General features: G+C 38.0%; 1 protein-coding gene across 1 annotated transcript in view; it reads left to right on the top strand.

Annotated features, from left to right (window-relative positions):
* The window catches only part of GLI3 (GLI family zinc finger 3), a 1,844,924-nt gene that overhangs the window by 1,521,016 nt on the left and 307,908 nt on the right, over positions 1 to 16,000 (top strand). The window contains exon 10 of the mRNA XM_044064809.1: positions 9,274 to 9,414. Within this exon, the coding sequence (XP_043920744.1) occupies positions 9,274 to 9,414 (141 nt within the window). The remainder of the gene's footprint in view (positions 1 to 9,273; positions 9,415 to 16,000) is intronic.

Raw genomic sequence — 16,000 nt, 5'->3', positions numbered from 1 at the left:
GAAACCATTTTGTTGAAAGCCCCTTAACTCAAATAAAACCTTCCATAAAGTCCTCACAATGTATGTGGTATCACAGCAGCTCCTAGATTAGCTTACATTTATGAGTCTGTCAGCTTAGAGCAGCTGTGAGCAAAGCTTGTTGACCTTTGATACGTATTTGTTTCTAAAGGAAGAGATTTTCTCATTTTTATACACTAAGAACTTGCTGAAGATAAGCATGTGCGCAGCTGATGTTTTTTGAAGGTTAAGAAGAAGATGAAAAAAACAGAACAATTACTATTTTGAGCAGGGCCACACTGATAAAGGACATTCCCATTTCCAGCCTTGGATAACTTTTTATGTTGTATACTTAGGTGTTTAGATGCTGATTTATAACAACCATGGAGAGTGAGATTATTAATAAAACAAGTTAACTACAAAGGGTCAGGCTTTGGTATATACAGGGGAATTCACTGAGCCAGGTCATTAAAACAAACTTTGTGATCTGCAGGCTTATAGTATCTGTGCTATTGTGGTGAATATTTTCTCAACTTGATAACCACTTACCCCTCCCTTCCCCAGCATCATGACTTTTGCTACAAAGCATCCAACTCAGGTGAAATCATTGCAGTTTTATTCATGTTTACTCAAGACTTCTAAATCTTTTCAGTAACTTCAAGTTTTGTAATGACCCAATTTACATACTGTGGTCCCCTCTTACAATAGCTGTCCTGACACCTGTTCACTTAATTCACAGTTATCTCAAAGAGAAGATGCTGAAGAAATCATTTGGTGCAAGTTCATAGACCCCCTGAAGTGGATTACTGTTGTGGTTTTCTCTTCTATTATTTCAAGCTTGGCTCAATATAGAAAATCTCCTGCGACCACTATCTCATGAGTACACAGACTGCCAGATCGAACACAACATGGCATCATATTTCAGGATAAGAGTCTGTCCCCATTCCCTGTATTTATTCTTTTCTGCCACTCTCAGTTTGATCTGGATTTTGACATGTCATTTTCCCATGACTCAACTTTTGGTGCCTGTATCATTAAAACCTTTGCAGTAATTCTGGAATCATTAGGTCAAAACCAGGCCCTAGAGTACCCACATTTGTTTTGCCCAAGAGGGATACGCACAGTGTGAAGAATTCCTGATAGTGCAATAAATTACAGCAACTTCAGAACATAATCCATGGAAAAGTTCCCATGATTTATGGAAAACTTGATTCCATGAAGTTCAAATACCTAAGTTTATAGCATGTACCCTAAATAACCAGCCAGATTAGTAAATTAATCAGTACAATCCTCTAATAATAGTTCCCCTGACATATTGATTACTTATTGTTTTCATCAAAACAAAATTTAGAATTTCCTTAGATTTACTTTCCCTCATAAAATGACCCAGGAATACGTGAAGAAGTTATAGTTCTACAGATTTTTTTTGCTGTTGTTTTTCATGAACTGCCATAAATGCCTGACCATCAAGCCTGCCACCCCATAAGAGAAGGTATGAGAAGCTGGAGGCCTGCTTCTCCTCACTAAGTATGGAATGTATGAAAGGTGATTAATGTGGGCAGTGGATGGTGTTACTACCATTTCCTGACAAGTAAGTCCTGCCTCTATGTGTTTTGGCCACTCCTGTGTAAGTGGGTAACCACTCCCCATTTGTCAAGTCATACACAGAGTCAATATTCTTGACTTCTAGTCCAAATGCAGTTATTGAAAAGAGCAGCAATTGTACAATTAATTAAAGAAACTATCTATAAAGGGAACAGTTTTTACTGAGCTGCATAGAATAGAGGCACATAGAATTGCACTGCCCACTGTCCAGTGAAGAGTTTCAATTTGATTACAAAACATAATCACACTATTATGGAAATAGAGAATCAGAATCCCATTTGTAATACCAAGTTAACAATTAACATAGTGTTCATATTAAACTTTATCCCAGGATTGCTTTGGGTAGGTACAGTTTGATGCTGGCAGTTAGCTTTGCTACTTGCAGTATAATCAACACTATGAAAACTGTCATTCCTTTATATTTCTTCATGCATATGTATACTATACATGTGCAATGATAATAAGAAATAAACATAACAAATAGCATCCATTTTGATGAACTCTCAAAGTAAATATTACATGGAATACAGCAAGACTGCATCATTATTTTCATGAACTATATCAGTCCCTTCATTTGCAAGAGTAACAACACTGAAATTGGTTAAAAGTCATTCATCAGCATAATGATAAAATGTTTAACTTTTCTTATTTAGTAAGGTTGTTGTCTCTATTGTTTATTATTAGTCTGGCTCTCTTACACTCACCAATGTTGTGTACATTTAAATTAAAAAGGCATATACACTGCCACTCCCATAACCCTTAAGAAGTATGTCTTGTCATTAGTGAAAATGGAATAACGGAACCACTAAAAATGATTTAGGACACCTGTGGGATATTTATTTCCAAAAACACACACACACACACATATATATATATATATATATATATATATATATATATATATATATATATATATATATATATACCTCTCAAACCTCTCATCTCTATGATAAAGACGTAGCACTATAATTGTTTGGCGCTCAAGTTTATCTCTTCTGTGCTAGGTTAATTGATTTTCACAAATTCAGACATATTTATGACCACGTAACTTATTAATTAGCTAAATTAAACCTATACAAAGATTGCCTCCCATGTAGGTTATAATATATGGAGACCTACCACTGTGAAAAATAAGAAAGAGGTTGTCTTTGTAGAAATCTGTGCAAAGAGGGAATAATAGCAACAGGATAGATTCACTGCAGAAAAAAATCTAACTACAACTCTAGGCCAAATATGCTTATGACTATTATGGTCATCCAGAAAAATGTTTTTATTTACTGTCAGAGCTTTGAGCCTTGAAAGAATTTTTAACAGAAAAAAGAAAATGCAAAATGCCTTCCACAGAAAATACTCACTGAATATTACAAAAGTTATTCTGTCAAAATGTAGTCAAGACACATTAACTATATGAGCAGGAAACACCTATCCTTAAGTCAGTTTCTCTGTCCATTATAATTATCTGTATTTAATAACCATTAAATTCATGTCTTTGAAGTTTAGGAGGGAAGTAGCACATTACCCTCATAATAAGCCTCTGCTACTGCCACAAGATTCAAGTCACAGATTCTGTGATTTACAAAAGATAGGAGGAATGTGCAGTTTACATTTGTTAGCAATAGATCATCACACTGCAGCTGTGTTGTAAAACTGTATAAATAAAATTCCATATTTTTAAATTCGCATTAAGAGTGATGTCTATCTATAATTTGTCTGCACTGACTTAGCTGTACAGGAATAAATGCACCATTATTTGGCATGCAGCATGTGGCAATAATATGATGTCATCTAGTGATACAAAAAAGTGTCCTTTGACAGTATAAACACAAAACTGAATGTAGCATACGAAGGTACATAAACAATATGCCCTCATGTAGGTATGCTTACTCATGAGTTACACTGGATATAAAAAGTGTACACACCCCTGTTAAAATGCCAGGTTTTTGAGATATAAAAAATGAGACCACAATAAATCATTTCAAAACTTTTCCCACCTTTAATGTGACCTATAACCTGTACAATTCAATTGAAAAACAAACAAATCTGCTAGGGGAAAAACTATAAAAAATAAAAAACATACAATAAGCTGGTTGCATAAGTGTGTACACCCTTAAACTAATACTTTGTTGATGTACCTTTTGCTTTAATTACAGCATTCAGTCTTCGGTAAACACCTGCCATCAATTAAAAGAGACTCTGATTAATCCCAAATAAAGTTCTAGTAGGATTTTCCCAACATTTACTCAGTTGTCTGCTACAGCAAAAGCCATGGTTCGCAGACAGCTTATAAAGCATCAAAGGGATCTCATTGTTGAAAGGTATCAGTCAGGAGAAGGGTAAAAAAACATTTCCACAGCATTGGATAAACCATGGAACACAGTGAAGACAGTTATCAAAAAGTGGAGAAAATATGGGACAACAGTGACGTTGCAAAGAACTGGACGTCACTCCAAAATTGATGAAAAGACAAGACAAAAACTGGTCAGGGAGGCTGCCAAAAGACCTATAGCAACACTGAAGGAGCTGCATAAATTTCTGGCAAGTACTGGTTGTATACTACATGTGACAACAATCTCCCGTATTCTCCATATGTCTGGCCTATGGGGTAGGGTTGCAAGATGGAAGCCTTTTCTTACACAGAAAAACATCCAGGCCCAGCTAAAATTTGCAAAACAATACATCAAGTCTCCCAAAAGCATATGGGAAAGTATGTTATGGTCTGATGAGACCAAGGTTGAACTTTTTGACCACAATTCCAAAAGGTACGTTTGGCATAAAAACAACACTTCGCATCACCAAAAGAACACCATCCCCACAGTGAAGCATGGCAGTGGCAGTATCATGCTTTGGGGTTGCTTTTCTTCAGCTGGAACTGGGGCTTTAGTCAAGGTGAAGGGAAATATGAACATTTCCAAATACCAGTCACTTTTGGCCCAAAACCTTCAGGCATCTGCTAGAAAGCTGAAGATGAAGAGGAATTTCACCTTTCAACACCACAATGACCCCAAGCATACATCCAAATCAAGAAAAGAATGGCTTCACCAGAAGAAAATTAAAGTTTTGGAATGGCCCAGCCAGAGCCCAGATGTAAATCAAATAGAAAATCTGTAGGGTGACCCGAAGAGGGCTGTGCACAAGAGATGCCCTCACAATCTGACAGATTTGGAGCGCTTTTGCAAGGAAGAGTGGGCAAATATTGTCAAGTCAAGATGTGCCATGCTGATAGACTCCTACCCAAGAAGACTGAATGCTGTAATTAAATCAAAAGGTGCTTCAGCAAAGTATTTGTTTAAGTGTGTGCACACTTATGCAACCAGCTTATTGTACGTTTTTTATTTTTTATATTTTTTCCCCTAACAGATTTATTTTTCAATTCAATTGTACAGGTGATAGGTCACATTAGAGGTGGGAAAAGTTTTGAAATGATTTATTGTGGTCTCATTTTTTTATATCCCAAACACCTGGCATTTTAACAGGGGTGTGTACACTCTTTATATCCACTGTATGTATCAGGACCCACTTGCAGAACACTGTACTCCTTGGACATCACAATGATGTTTAGTGTGGACTGTTTGGAATTTCTTCTGCTGGATAGTCTCTGTTGAAGGTTTTCAAATTTCAGATGTTCTTCTTTCAGCTTTTCCTGGTTAGGGGTCGCCACAGTGGAACTCTGGTCCACTAATGATTGGCAGTAGATTTTTATGGTGCCGAGGTGCCAGCCCGACGCCCAACCTTCAACGAAGGCACACCCATTCACGCATGTCTTTCGAATGCCACTCTACTGCGGGGAGGACATGCAGTCTCCACACAGAAGGTGCTCCTGCTGAGAATCGAACAGGAGAACCTCTTGCTGTAAGGCAGCAACACTGGCTATAGGTCACATTAAAGGTGGGAAAAGTTTTGAAAGTACACGTCTTGGTCTCTTCTCAGTTCTCCCACCTTCATTTTATCAGCCAACTATCCATCTTATCCTCCCTCTTTAACACCTATCACACCCCCCCCCATTCCCCACACACCTTCCTGCCACACCTTACCTTTATACCTCAAGGCCTGCTCTCTCCTACTTCCCTCTTGTCAGTATGTATATAACCTTTCCCAACTCTTCACAGGCCACCTATTTCATGCTAGGACCCTCACAATTGCTAATCCACAAATCCTATCAACGCATTATCACCCCTCTACACTAACTCTGCAAACATTCACAAATCCCACTGATCCTACCCCCCTTACTTATCCTACTTACATCACCCTCAAATACCCTCTATCTGCTCTGACTCCATTACAACATTAAGCTGCCGTCTAACTGTATCCATGTTAAAACTCTCACCTGCCTCCCTATTTATATGCGATTAACAATCATAACTCTATTCGTGTATTTATAAAAATTTGTGTTCTACTATTTTTGCATTCTTGTATTGTGTAAATAGCAGAATTTTTGAATTTTTATATTATTTTACTGTATACTGGAGCTTTTATCCCTGGGTCTCCGCTGAAAAAGGGCTCTGTCCCAGATATACTAGATAAATGCACTCACTGTATCTGTTGATCTGTGAGAAGGTCCTTACTGTGGTCTAGGATGGCTTTCTGATTCATATCCTATTTAAATGTGCCTTTTAGCTGGATTTGCTTAATGGATTTGGGTTAAACTGCAGAGGACAGGACACTGGGCATAGCTTCCTAGACCAGAGCAAGCTGCCGTTGTATGCACCAACAGGAATATTTGTGTCCTGTTTAGGGATACTGGAGGTTTTCAGAAATATTCTTATTGGGGCATCAGAAAAGGCAGTATTTTCACAGATCGTTTAATGCAGCAAATATGTATCTGCTATCTCCTTATTCCTGGATATGGTTTCATATCCATTTACATTTTTTGTTTGTTTGTAAAAGCAGCATTTTGCTTCATTTTCTATTCAACTCAAATGTATTTCCATTTTTTTTTCTTTTGTACCTCAACAGGACCAAGCCCAGTGGCTGCTCTACCTGCACCCAGGCAACCCATTCATTCCAAGATCATGGAAGCCACAGATTTATAAGGCAGGTGAGAGCTCAACGGCCCATACATTGCTGTCTGGGGAATCCCTCATGAGCTCAGCCACACATTATCAGGCAGGCGAGAGCCCTACTGCCCATACATTGCTGTCTGGGGAATCCCTCATGAGCTCAGCTACACATTATTAGGTGGGCGAGAGCCATACAGCCCATACTTTGCTGTCTGGGGAATCCCTCATGAGCTCAGCTACAGATTATCAGGTGGGTGAGTGCTCTAAGGCCCATGCATTGCTATCTAGAGAATCCCTTGTGAGCTCAGCCACAGCTTATCAGGGAGGCAAGAGCCCTACTGCCCATAGATTACTATCTGGAGAATCCCTCATGAACTCAGCCACTGATTATCAGACAGGCGAGAGCCATATGGCCTATACATGCTCTATCTGGGGAATCCTTCATCAGCTCAACCAGAAATTATCAGGCAGGCAAGAGCCCTATGGCCCTTACATTGCTATCTGGAGAATCCCTCATGAGCTCAGCCACAGCTTATGAAGCAGGTGATAGCCCTACAGCCTATACATTGCTATCTGGAAAATACCTCATAAACTCAGCCTGCTGTGATAAGTCATGTGGTAGGGAGTCAGCCAGCTTTGTTGGTCCTGCGAGGCAGCCTGTTTTCTTTCCTGAGAAACCACCCTCTCCCCTGTGGCAGCAGTTCCAGGCTCCATTATATGTGCCCTTTGCAGTGTAATTGCACACAGCAGGGTAGGCTCGATAGAACCAAGCTTTACAGGATAGACATGTATTCTCCTGCTAGGTGGCAACCATATGGTGAGCCAGAGTCAGTGTTCCTCCCCATAGAATGGGTGAGCAGACAGTGGCTGCTAATTCCCATCCTCCCTTGTGAACTCCTATGGGCACCCAAATCATTATTCGAACTCAGATCACCTGCAAAGTAGCCCTGACTTTATCCCTGTATGCCTTGTTGCAGCTAATCAAATGTATTTCTAGGCACCTACTGATTACCACTCTGCATTCAGATTATGACTGATGTATTCCAACAGAGTTATCTAATCCCAGCTCTCAGATTTCAAAAATATTGCAATAGGAGCTGTATACATTTTTCCCTTTTGCACTCTAATCCAAGTCAAGTAAACTCTGATAGATACTCCTAAGTATATCTGTATTAAACTTTGTAGTCATAGGAGAACAGCCAGGCTGTGCACTGTTTTTTTTTTTTTTTTACTGAGGTTAGGTAAGGAAGAGATAATTTGTGTTTGGTTCTAAAATGCTGCAGAGTGGTCCGTTTAAATTAGCAATGTCTAAATTATCCATAGGTGTGAGTGCAAGTGTGAGATCTGGAAGAAAGGCCTGGCAATCTACTTCTCTTTCTCCCCTTGCCTAGTAAACTGCATGTGTTGCAGTGGTCATACACTGGGTCCATACAAGAATCAGTTGCTACCCTTAAGCAAGTATGGAATGGAACATCTCGTGGTACAAGAGGTAAAAGTACTTTCTTGGTCCCATAATATTCCAGATGGGTGTTGAGTCCATTGAAAATGTTAATTCAAAGACCCTTTCATTCATTCTCCATTAACCTGTTAATGCAATTCAGAATCTAGGGGGAGCCACAGTCTGTCCTTTACACTCAATGAGCATGCATATGACTATGAACTAATCCTGAATGGGCCACAAGCCCATTGCTGGGCACTCACTCATACATGGCAGGTATACCTACGGACACTTTTGAAAGATCTCCAGTTCACCATGGCATTTCTTTGGGATTTGGGAAGAAACAGGGGCAACCTATGCAGATATAGGAGACTTTATATATATATATATATATATATATATATATATATATATATATATATATATATATATATATATATATATATATATATAATTTTTTTAATAGAATAATGTTTTGTTGAAGCATGAGCTCAGATATTGACAGCTATTCTAATTCATAATGCTGGGGTTCATACCAAAAAAATATATATATTCTGCGTCTGCTGTGAAGCAGTTGAGTGTCTTGTCACAGCACCATTTCGTACATTCTTTTTCACAATTACGAAAATTCAAAATGTTTATGCTGAGCTGGGGAAGTTTAAAATAATGAAGGGGTCCTGATCGTTTCATTTTCTTTCTATTAGATTTGAGTTTTGCTGAGGCCATAGCCCTTTTTCATTGGCAGCAGGGAAGTATGAGTTTACACTGTAACAGTAGATACAAGAATATGATGCATTATTGTAAAGAAGTAAAGCAGTGCACATGTTGATAAATTTAAAATAATGAACCTCAGATATTTTAATGAGAAACCTGAATTCTTTGTTGGCTGATGGCTAAGATGCTAGCTACATATTTATTTTTTCATAATTCAGTTCCTATTGATGTGAAGGCAAAAACTGCAAGCAAGATGGATACATAAAAGAACAAATTGGTTTGCTGTTCTAATAAGTTTTTGTGTGTGTCCTAGTGATCTACTTACAAATTAAGGAAAAAAGGATTTCTGAAAATGTTTGCCAGTGCTGAATGAATCTCTTTGTTTCCTGTGTTTATACTTCCTGTAGAAAAATCTCTGTTAAAGCAGGTCAGTAAGACAAATGAAGTGCCTGGAATGTATTTGTTTTGGAGTAGTTCTCCCATTCCAGGAGTTTATAATTTCCTCCTTTTTCTTTGCTACAGGATCAACAAGAAGGAATAACACTTGTAAAAGAAGAAGGAGACAAGGACGAGAGTAAGCAAGAGCCTGAAGTGGTTTATGAGACCAACTGTCATTGGGAAGGCTGCTTCCGGGAGTTTGACACACAGGAACAGCTAGTGCATGTAAGTTATGGCAGCCAAGAACTCTTTTTATAAAGTCATGTGACCTTTTCCATGCAAGGGTCAGATTTCCTGACCCCTAAGGAGTCAAGTTTCATAGCCAGCAGCATTGTGAACTGGAAAGGGCTTTATGAGTTTCAAAGAAGAAAGCAAACTCTGAGCCCTGGTGCTTGACCTGTTCACTCATGTAAAGCTTAGTGTAGAATTCAATAAAGTCTTTGTGGAAAAGCGAGTAATGACCCTGATGATGTAAGCTGCAAGGCACTGCTTTGAGTTTGAGGAGCAGAGTAGTCAGACACAGTAATATGAATTTAAGTGCAGACATTGGGTGAAGGATGTTTTTATCAGTATTGAAATAAAAATCTCATTAAACAGGTCATTACAGCATCAGTATTAAAGTGCCAGATGACCCAATGTTGACTAATAGTGGCACAGTTAAATTATGTTTATTTAAATGTACTTATAAATTGTTACACGTACAAAGGTTTTGGTCCATCATACATTATGCACAAATAAGTTATGTTGTAAGTGACAGACTATTCATTATACAGTGCAACTAAGTTATGCGAGAAGCAAAACAAGATGCTTCGGTGTAAGTTCAGTTTCTGCATTGTAATTTTGTACCAGTTTGGTAGCACTTTATGAGAAATGTTTGCTAAGTACTTTCCATTACCTTGCTTAGGGTAATGATAAAACGTGGGACAGTAAAATGAAGGCATTGTATAGAAGCTCAGTGTGAGAAAATGAACCTAAAATACTTCAGCTTTGTGAGCTGTCTTGTAAATATAATGTGGTTGAGATGGACATGGAGTCTCATTTGCATGAAGAAGCTGTTTACTGTGACAGGATGTTGAGGCAAAAAAATAGCACAACTGCTGACATGGTGTCCTGAAGAAATACTACTAGAAGGATGGTAGACATACCGTATTGTACAAGTCATGGCCTGAGGTGCTGGTCAGAGGCAGTCAATAAAATCGGACCGCTGTACTTTTTTAATGAATGCTTTTTAATATAGGTTTGAAAATCACAGATGTTTCCTTCTTAATGCATTTGATTCATGTCTTCTTCAAACATATAAATGGAGTGTGTGTGTGTGTGTGTGTGTGTGTGTGTGTGTGTGTGTGTGTGTGTGTGTGTGTGTGTGTGTGTGTGTATGTGTATATATATATATATATATATATATATATATATATATTTGTTGACCGGGAGTGTCCGACTAGACGTAGGTCCATTTTCAGTGGAGGCCCGGGGAGAAAAGCTCCACAGTTAAAACAGACAGTAGTTACATTGGATTACATAACGATTAACAATTTACATAGCAATTATTACAACATATTTACAGATGAAGAACATAGTACATCAGTACTAGAATCTATCTGTGAAGTACATAACAGACTTTGACAAATGTTTCAATAAGAAGTTCCTGCTGTATAATAAGTACTAGGCTTATGAGCATCTGAGCTTGCTATAATCAAGGTAGTAGTGGAGTGGAAAGAAAGGTAGTGGTTGGATGGGGTGGGTGATATTAGAGTGGGAGTTGCAAGGGCATAGCCAACATGTTTTTAGGTGTGCTTTTAGTAAAGTTTTGAAGTGGGTGCATGTGTGTGTGTGTGTATATATATATGTATATATATATATATATATATATATATATATATATATATATATACACACACACATATATATAAATTGCGGGCACGGTACAATAACTTGACGCCACCCATCGTGTGCTTAGAATTCAATCAGTTTTTAGCATGTGAGTGTCCAGCTGTTTTGCGCACACCTGTAATTCTCTGCTATTTTTCAATGATGAATGGTACAACACATTCAGCTTATCAGTGAATGCCTTAAATCTGTTAATGCCCTAAACTTCTTTGATTACATCACCGGCAGAGAGTTCCAATCTGTGATTCACACAGTGCCAAAAAATAAGCAATGAAAACTTGTCTGTCATTAGCTTTTTAATGCCGCTTTTACATCCTCGCATAACAGCTGCACCATAACATGCAATGCAAACCAACTTACATTTCAAGTAGTCCTCTGTTAAACTGTGAGATTTAAGGCACTCAAACAAAGAATTAAAAATCCCTTGTGCTGTCACATTTTCAGGTTCAGTTAAGTCCAAAAATAAATTTATTGCCAAGTTCATTCCACTGTCCGCAAGACAGGTGCAAACATAAAGAATGAGCATTGATTTGTTGACTTGTCAATAACGATATTTTGCTGCTTGATGTGACAATCTGTTTTGTAAGAATTTTTCTCATTTTATCGCTTATGTGATTAACAGTTAGTGTTTTCTTTTAAATGATATAATTTCTGAAGAAAATTATTTGCATCAAGCATATCCTAAAATGTAAACAAACACTAATATAATGTAAACAAACACTAATATAGGCATGGAGTTAATTTTATGTTTGCTACTTTTGTTATATATTTTTTAGCTGTCATTTAAAAGTGACACTGCATGATCATGCTGTATAGTCTTACCTCTTACCCAGCATTTCTTACTATTAATTAATATGATGTCAGCCTGGATTTTGGATTGCAGCTGCAATAAATATGGAGAAAATAAACCTTTACTGACAGCATGTGTGGGCCTTGTATTTTGATATTATTGTCAACAAGCGAAATATTATTATCTGAACAAAATTTCTCAGGGATTTTTACTTTATTGTTCTCATTGCTGTAAACAGGTTGATCTGTAGCATGATGATTCATGTCAACTAAAATTTCTAGCAGTACAGCAAATCATTATCCAAGTTTGTAGTTCTTCCTGAACCTGAGGTAGTACAAAAGAACAACTAGCTTTAACTTTGCATAGTGACTTTTTAAATCAGTTGCTACTGTATTTTTTTAGTAAAAGGAAATAATTACATTCTCAGTAATATACTTCAGCACTTTGGGTATGTTGCCCTGCACTGAGAGTTCTTAACAAATGGCCCAACAGCAGAATTTATATTCTTTATTGATCCGTTATGTAGGACCACATTTTGAAACATGTCAGTATGAGAAAGTGTAGCATTTATGTGGGTGCTCAAACAACAGGAGCACATACTGTTCAGTAATTAGTTTGGATGCATTCATTTTCTTGTGCTTACAATTGGGATTGGGGGTGGATTCATTTCTAGTGTAAACATTCAAGGCATGAAAACTCTTTGATAGCCTGGAATATACTAGCTAGTTTTCAGAAACTGATAAAGAAATTCAGAAAAATGTGTATTAAGATGAAAGACTGATTTCCATTCGCTGTGTCTTAATTTTCTGTATTAAGACTGCAATACAGAGCTCAAAAGGCAATTGCTGGCATTTGGTGAAAATTTTGAAAATGGACAGAAAGGATCATATTCCTGTATGAATTGGGAATATATATTATGCATCTGGTTTGTGACCTTTGAAGAGAAATATAAGGTTAATTCTGTGAGGAAAGGCACGAGCAAATTCATAGACTGTATTATGAGCAAAGTGTGCATATCAGCAAAACATGTTGGTACAGAATTAGAAACAGTAAACTGACTGAGCAGATGTGGCACTTGAAATGAGATCACTTGAAGGTATCTGAAGAGAAATGAGAAAATGAGAGGGGTTGAGAAAGAAAGGGAAGACAAGATGAGTAAGTAGCCATCAGTAGGAAAGAAGATTCTGTATGAATGTTTTACATACTGAGTTGGGTATTTATTTGTAAAATCTAAGCAGTATGAGAGAGAGAGAGAGAGAGATCCTGTGGTATCATAAACATGTAGAAATGTAGGTGAGATGTAAAGTGGTAGTGAGATGTACAAGGTGATGGGAAGGTTGGGAAAATGATAAAATAGCAGACAGGCAGTTAAATATTGAATATATTTCTGTGTACTGATTGTTAGACCTTAGATGTTACATGGTGGCATTCCCAGTAGGAGCGACACTTACAGCAAATTTTACAGCCCAAGCATTACATGGTGGCAATCCCTTTCAGGAACCTTCTTGTCTGTCAGGATGTAGACATGGGTAACCATAATTGCCAGGTGTATTTAAAAACGGCATTACTGTCATCCATGTTGTGTCTGTGTAAAACCCTGTTATAGCTAATGTCACCAACTGTTTATGTTCCAGTGAATCAGATGTTTACCTCCATTGTACATAATAAATACATGAATTTTTGTGGACTTTGTGTACATACAGTTTTGTATGGACTGTTTGGCTGTTTCCAGTTTGACAGTTCCTGTATTTAGTGTATTGTTTAATTGGCTCTGAATTTTTATTGAATTGTTTTTAAATATTTTTAATCTCATTGTAGCACCTTATTTTTAAAATATGTCTTGTAACGATATGGTTGTTGTTTAATCAGCATCAACTCCCTTTTTTTCTCATCTTTCAACATTGGGTCAGAATATTGCATCAACTGTCACCACCTGTCTCTTGATTCATTGACACTCTCCTACCTTCTTTAACCATCATATCTGACTGTTGCAGGTCTTTTCTCATGTATTCCATTCATCTCTTGGCTGGATATCCTCATTTCCTCTTTCCTTCTTCTTGTCTCTCCCAAATCTTCTTCACTACATTGTCTTCTTCATTCCTGCATGTGTAATTGAACCACTGTAAGCTGTTTTCCTTGACCATGTCTGCAATCAGGGCAACTTTAACTTCTGCTGCCTTCATCTGTCAGACATGCACACATCCTACCACTTGTCTCAGGTACTTCATCTCCATCTGTACAAGCTTCCTTAGCTGCTCTTCCTTCACTGCCCAGGTTTCTGTACCATGCAGAAGAACCATTTGCACCACTGTTTTGTACACCTTAATTTTCAGATTATTTTGCATTCTTCTGTCACACGTTATCATTGACATTCTGTTTCACTGGCTGCAGCAACTCTTATTCTAGCTTTGACCGCAATCATGCTACCCTTCTAGATACTTGAAGCTCTTAACAACATTTTTTGTATTTCCCTTCTACCTGTGGGTTCATCTGCTTGTAATCTCCACTCATTTGCTGACACTTATTCAGTTCCATTCCATATGCCTTCAGTTTTGCATTTTAGTCTGCTAATCATTTGCTGAAGCTACTGTTCAGGTTCTGTATTATAGTGTCACATTGTCCACATGCAGCAACTTTATCTGTCCCCTATAAATTGTTTGCTAATGTAGCCCATAACTAGTATGAACAGCAGTGGGCTCAGAACTGACATTGGTACACTTCATTTCCCACTGGGAATCTTTGTTCGAGTCCAAACATGGTTTGTACTTGCGTCAGTGAGGCATTATACATATCCTGCATTAATTATTTCAGTGTTTCTTGGACTTCACACCATCTCAGGAATGCCCAAATCAGCTTTATTGGGATATTGTCAGATGTTTTCTCCAAGTATTGGAATACCCAATTAGAATCTTTCCTCATTTCCAGCTTCTTTTCTATCTGTCTTATTACAAACATCAGGTTGGTTCTGCAGCTTCCACCCTCTCCAGGACTTTCATGCAGTGTGAAAGGAGTTTAATACCTTTGTATTGACAGTAGTTGTGAATATTAGCTTTGTTTTTGTACACTGCCACTAGAATGCATATTTTGCAGTATTCTTGGATATGCCTTTCTCTCCATACGACTGTGAGTATCCTCAGTTGTCATTTGTCCCCTAACTCACTCAGCATCTTGACCATATCCTCTGTGACATCATCTGTCTACTGCTTTAACTGTCTTAAATTTTCTTAGTGCTGCACTTACTTCTTTTAGTCCTTCTTCCTTCATTTTAAGCTGTGCTTGGAATAGTATAGCTTCTGTGGAGTGTTCTTCATTCAGAAGATGATGGAAGTACTCCTTCTGTCTGTCTTTGGTATCCTCTGGACTAGTGAGCACATTGCTGCTGACATCCTTTATTAATAGTGCATGATGACTGTTTTCTTTATCTTTCTGTCTTTGCCTTGCACCCTGACAAGAATTTCTTTGTACCATCTGCTGGATCACTTTTCAGACGCTGAGAGAGTTCCACTAATGGCATGTTCTTTGCTATTGTGACCGCTCACTTAGCCTGTTTATTAACTAGCCAATATTTCTTCTTAGCCTGGTCCATCTTTTCTGTGTCTCGCTTCTTCCTGCACTCTTTCCTTCTTGTGATAACTTTCTGGACTTTTGTATTCTACCACCAGCTTTGTTTAGGTACCTTATTTCTATACCTGGCTCTGTGGCATGCTATAGTTTTCACACACTTTTTGAAATGCTTCCATTTCTTTTCAGCTCCACCCATTTAGTCTTCATTCTGATGTGCCAGAGCCCTGAGTATTTCTCCGGTCAACTTTCAAGTTTTCAGCCTAGTCTCTCTTGGCCGTATAGCTTTCTCAGACTGCTGAAAGTCACCCACCAGTGGTTTATGTTGGTGACCAGCATTTTATTTTAATACTTATTTGTTGACTGGGTAAGCCAGCTGGACAAATTATCCCTTTTTAGGGGTGAGCCAGGAGCACAGTCTGTTTAAGTGATTTACTCAGAGTCACATAGTAGACAAGTAAAGTTGGCAGGAAGCAAACCCTGTAGCCTGGGCACATGAAGCACCTCATTAATAATTCAGAACTTTCACTGGGGATGATTTTGCAATGCGTGATTATACTGCAATGTCTGTTC

The sequence above is a fragment of the Protopterus annectens genome, chromosome 3.part0, assembly GCF_019279795.1.
Source record: "Protopterus annectens isolate FY-2018-M chromosome 3.part0, PAN1.0, whole genome shotgun sequence".
Lineage (NCBI taxonomy): Eukaryota > Metazoa > Chordata > Ceratodontiformes > Protopteridae > Protopterus > Protopterus annectens.
Note: the sequence above shows the minus strand (reverse complement) of the source record. Positions and strands in the feature narration are given on the sequence as shown.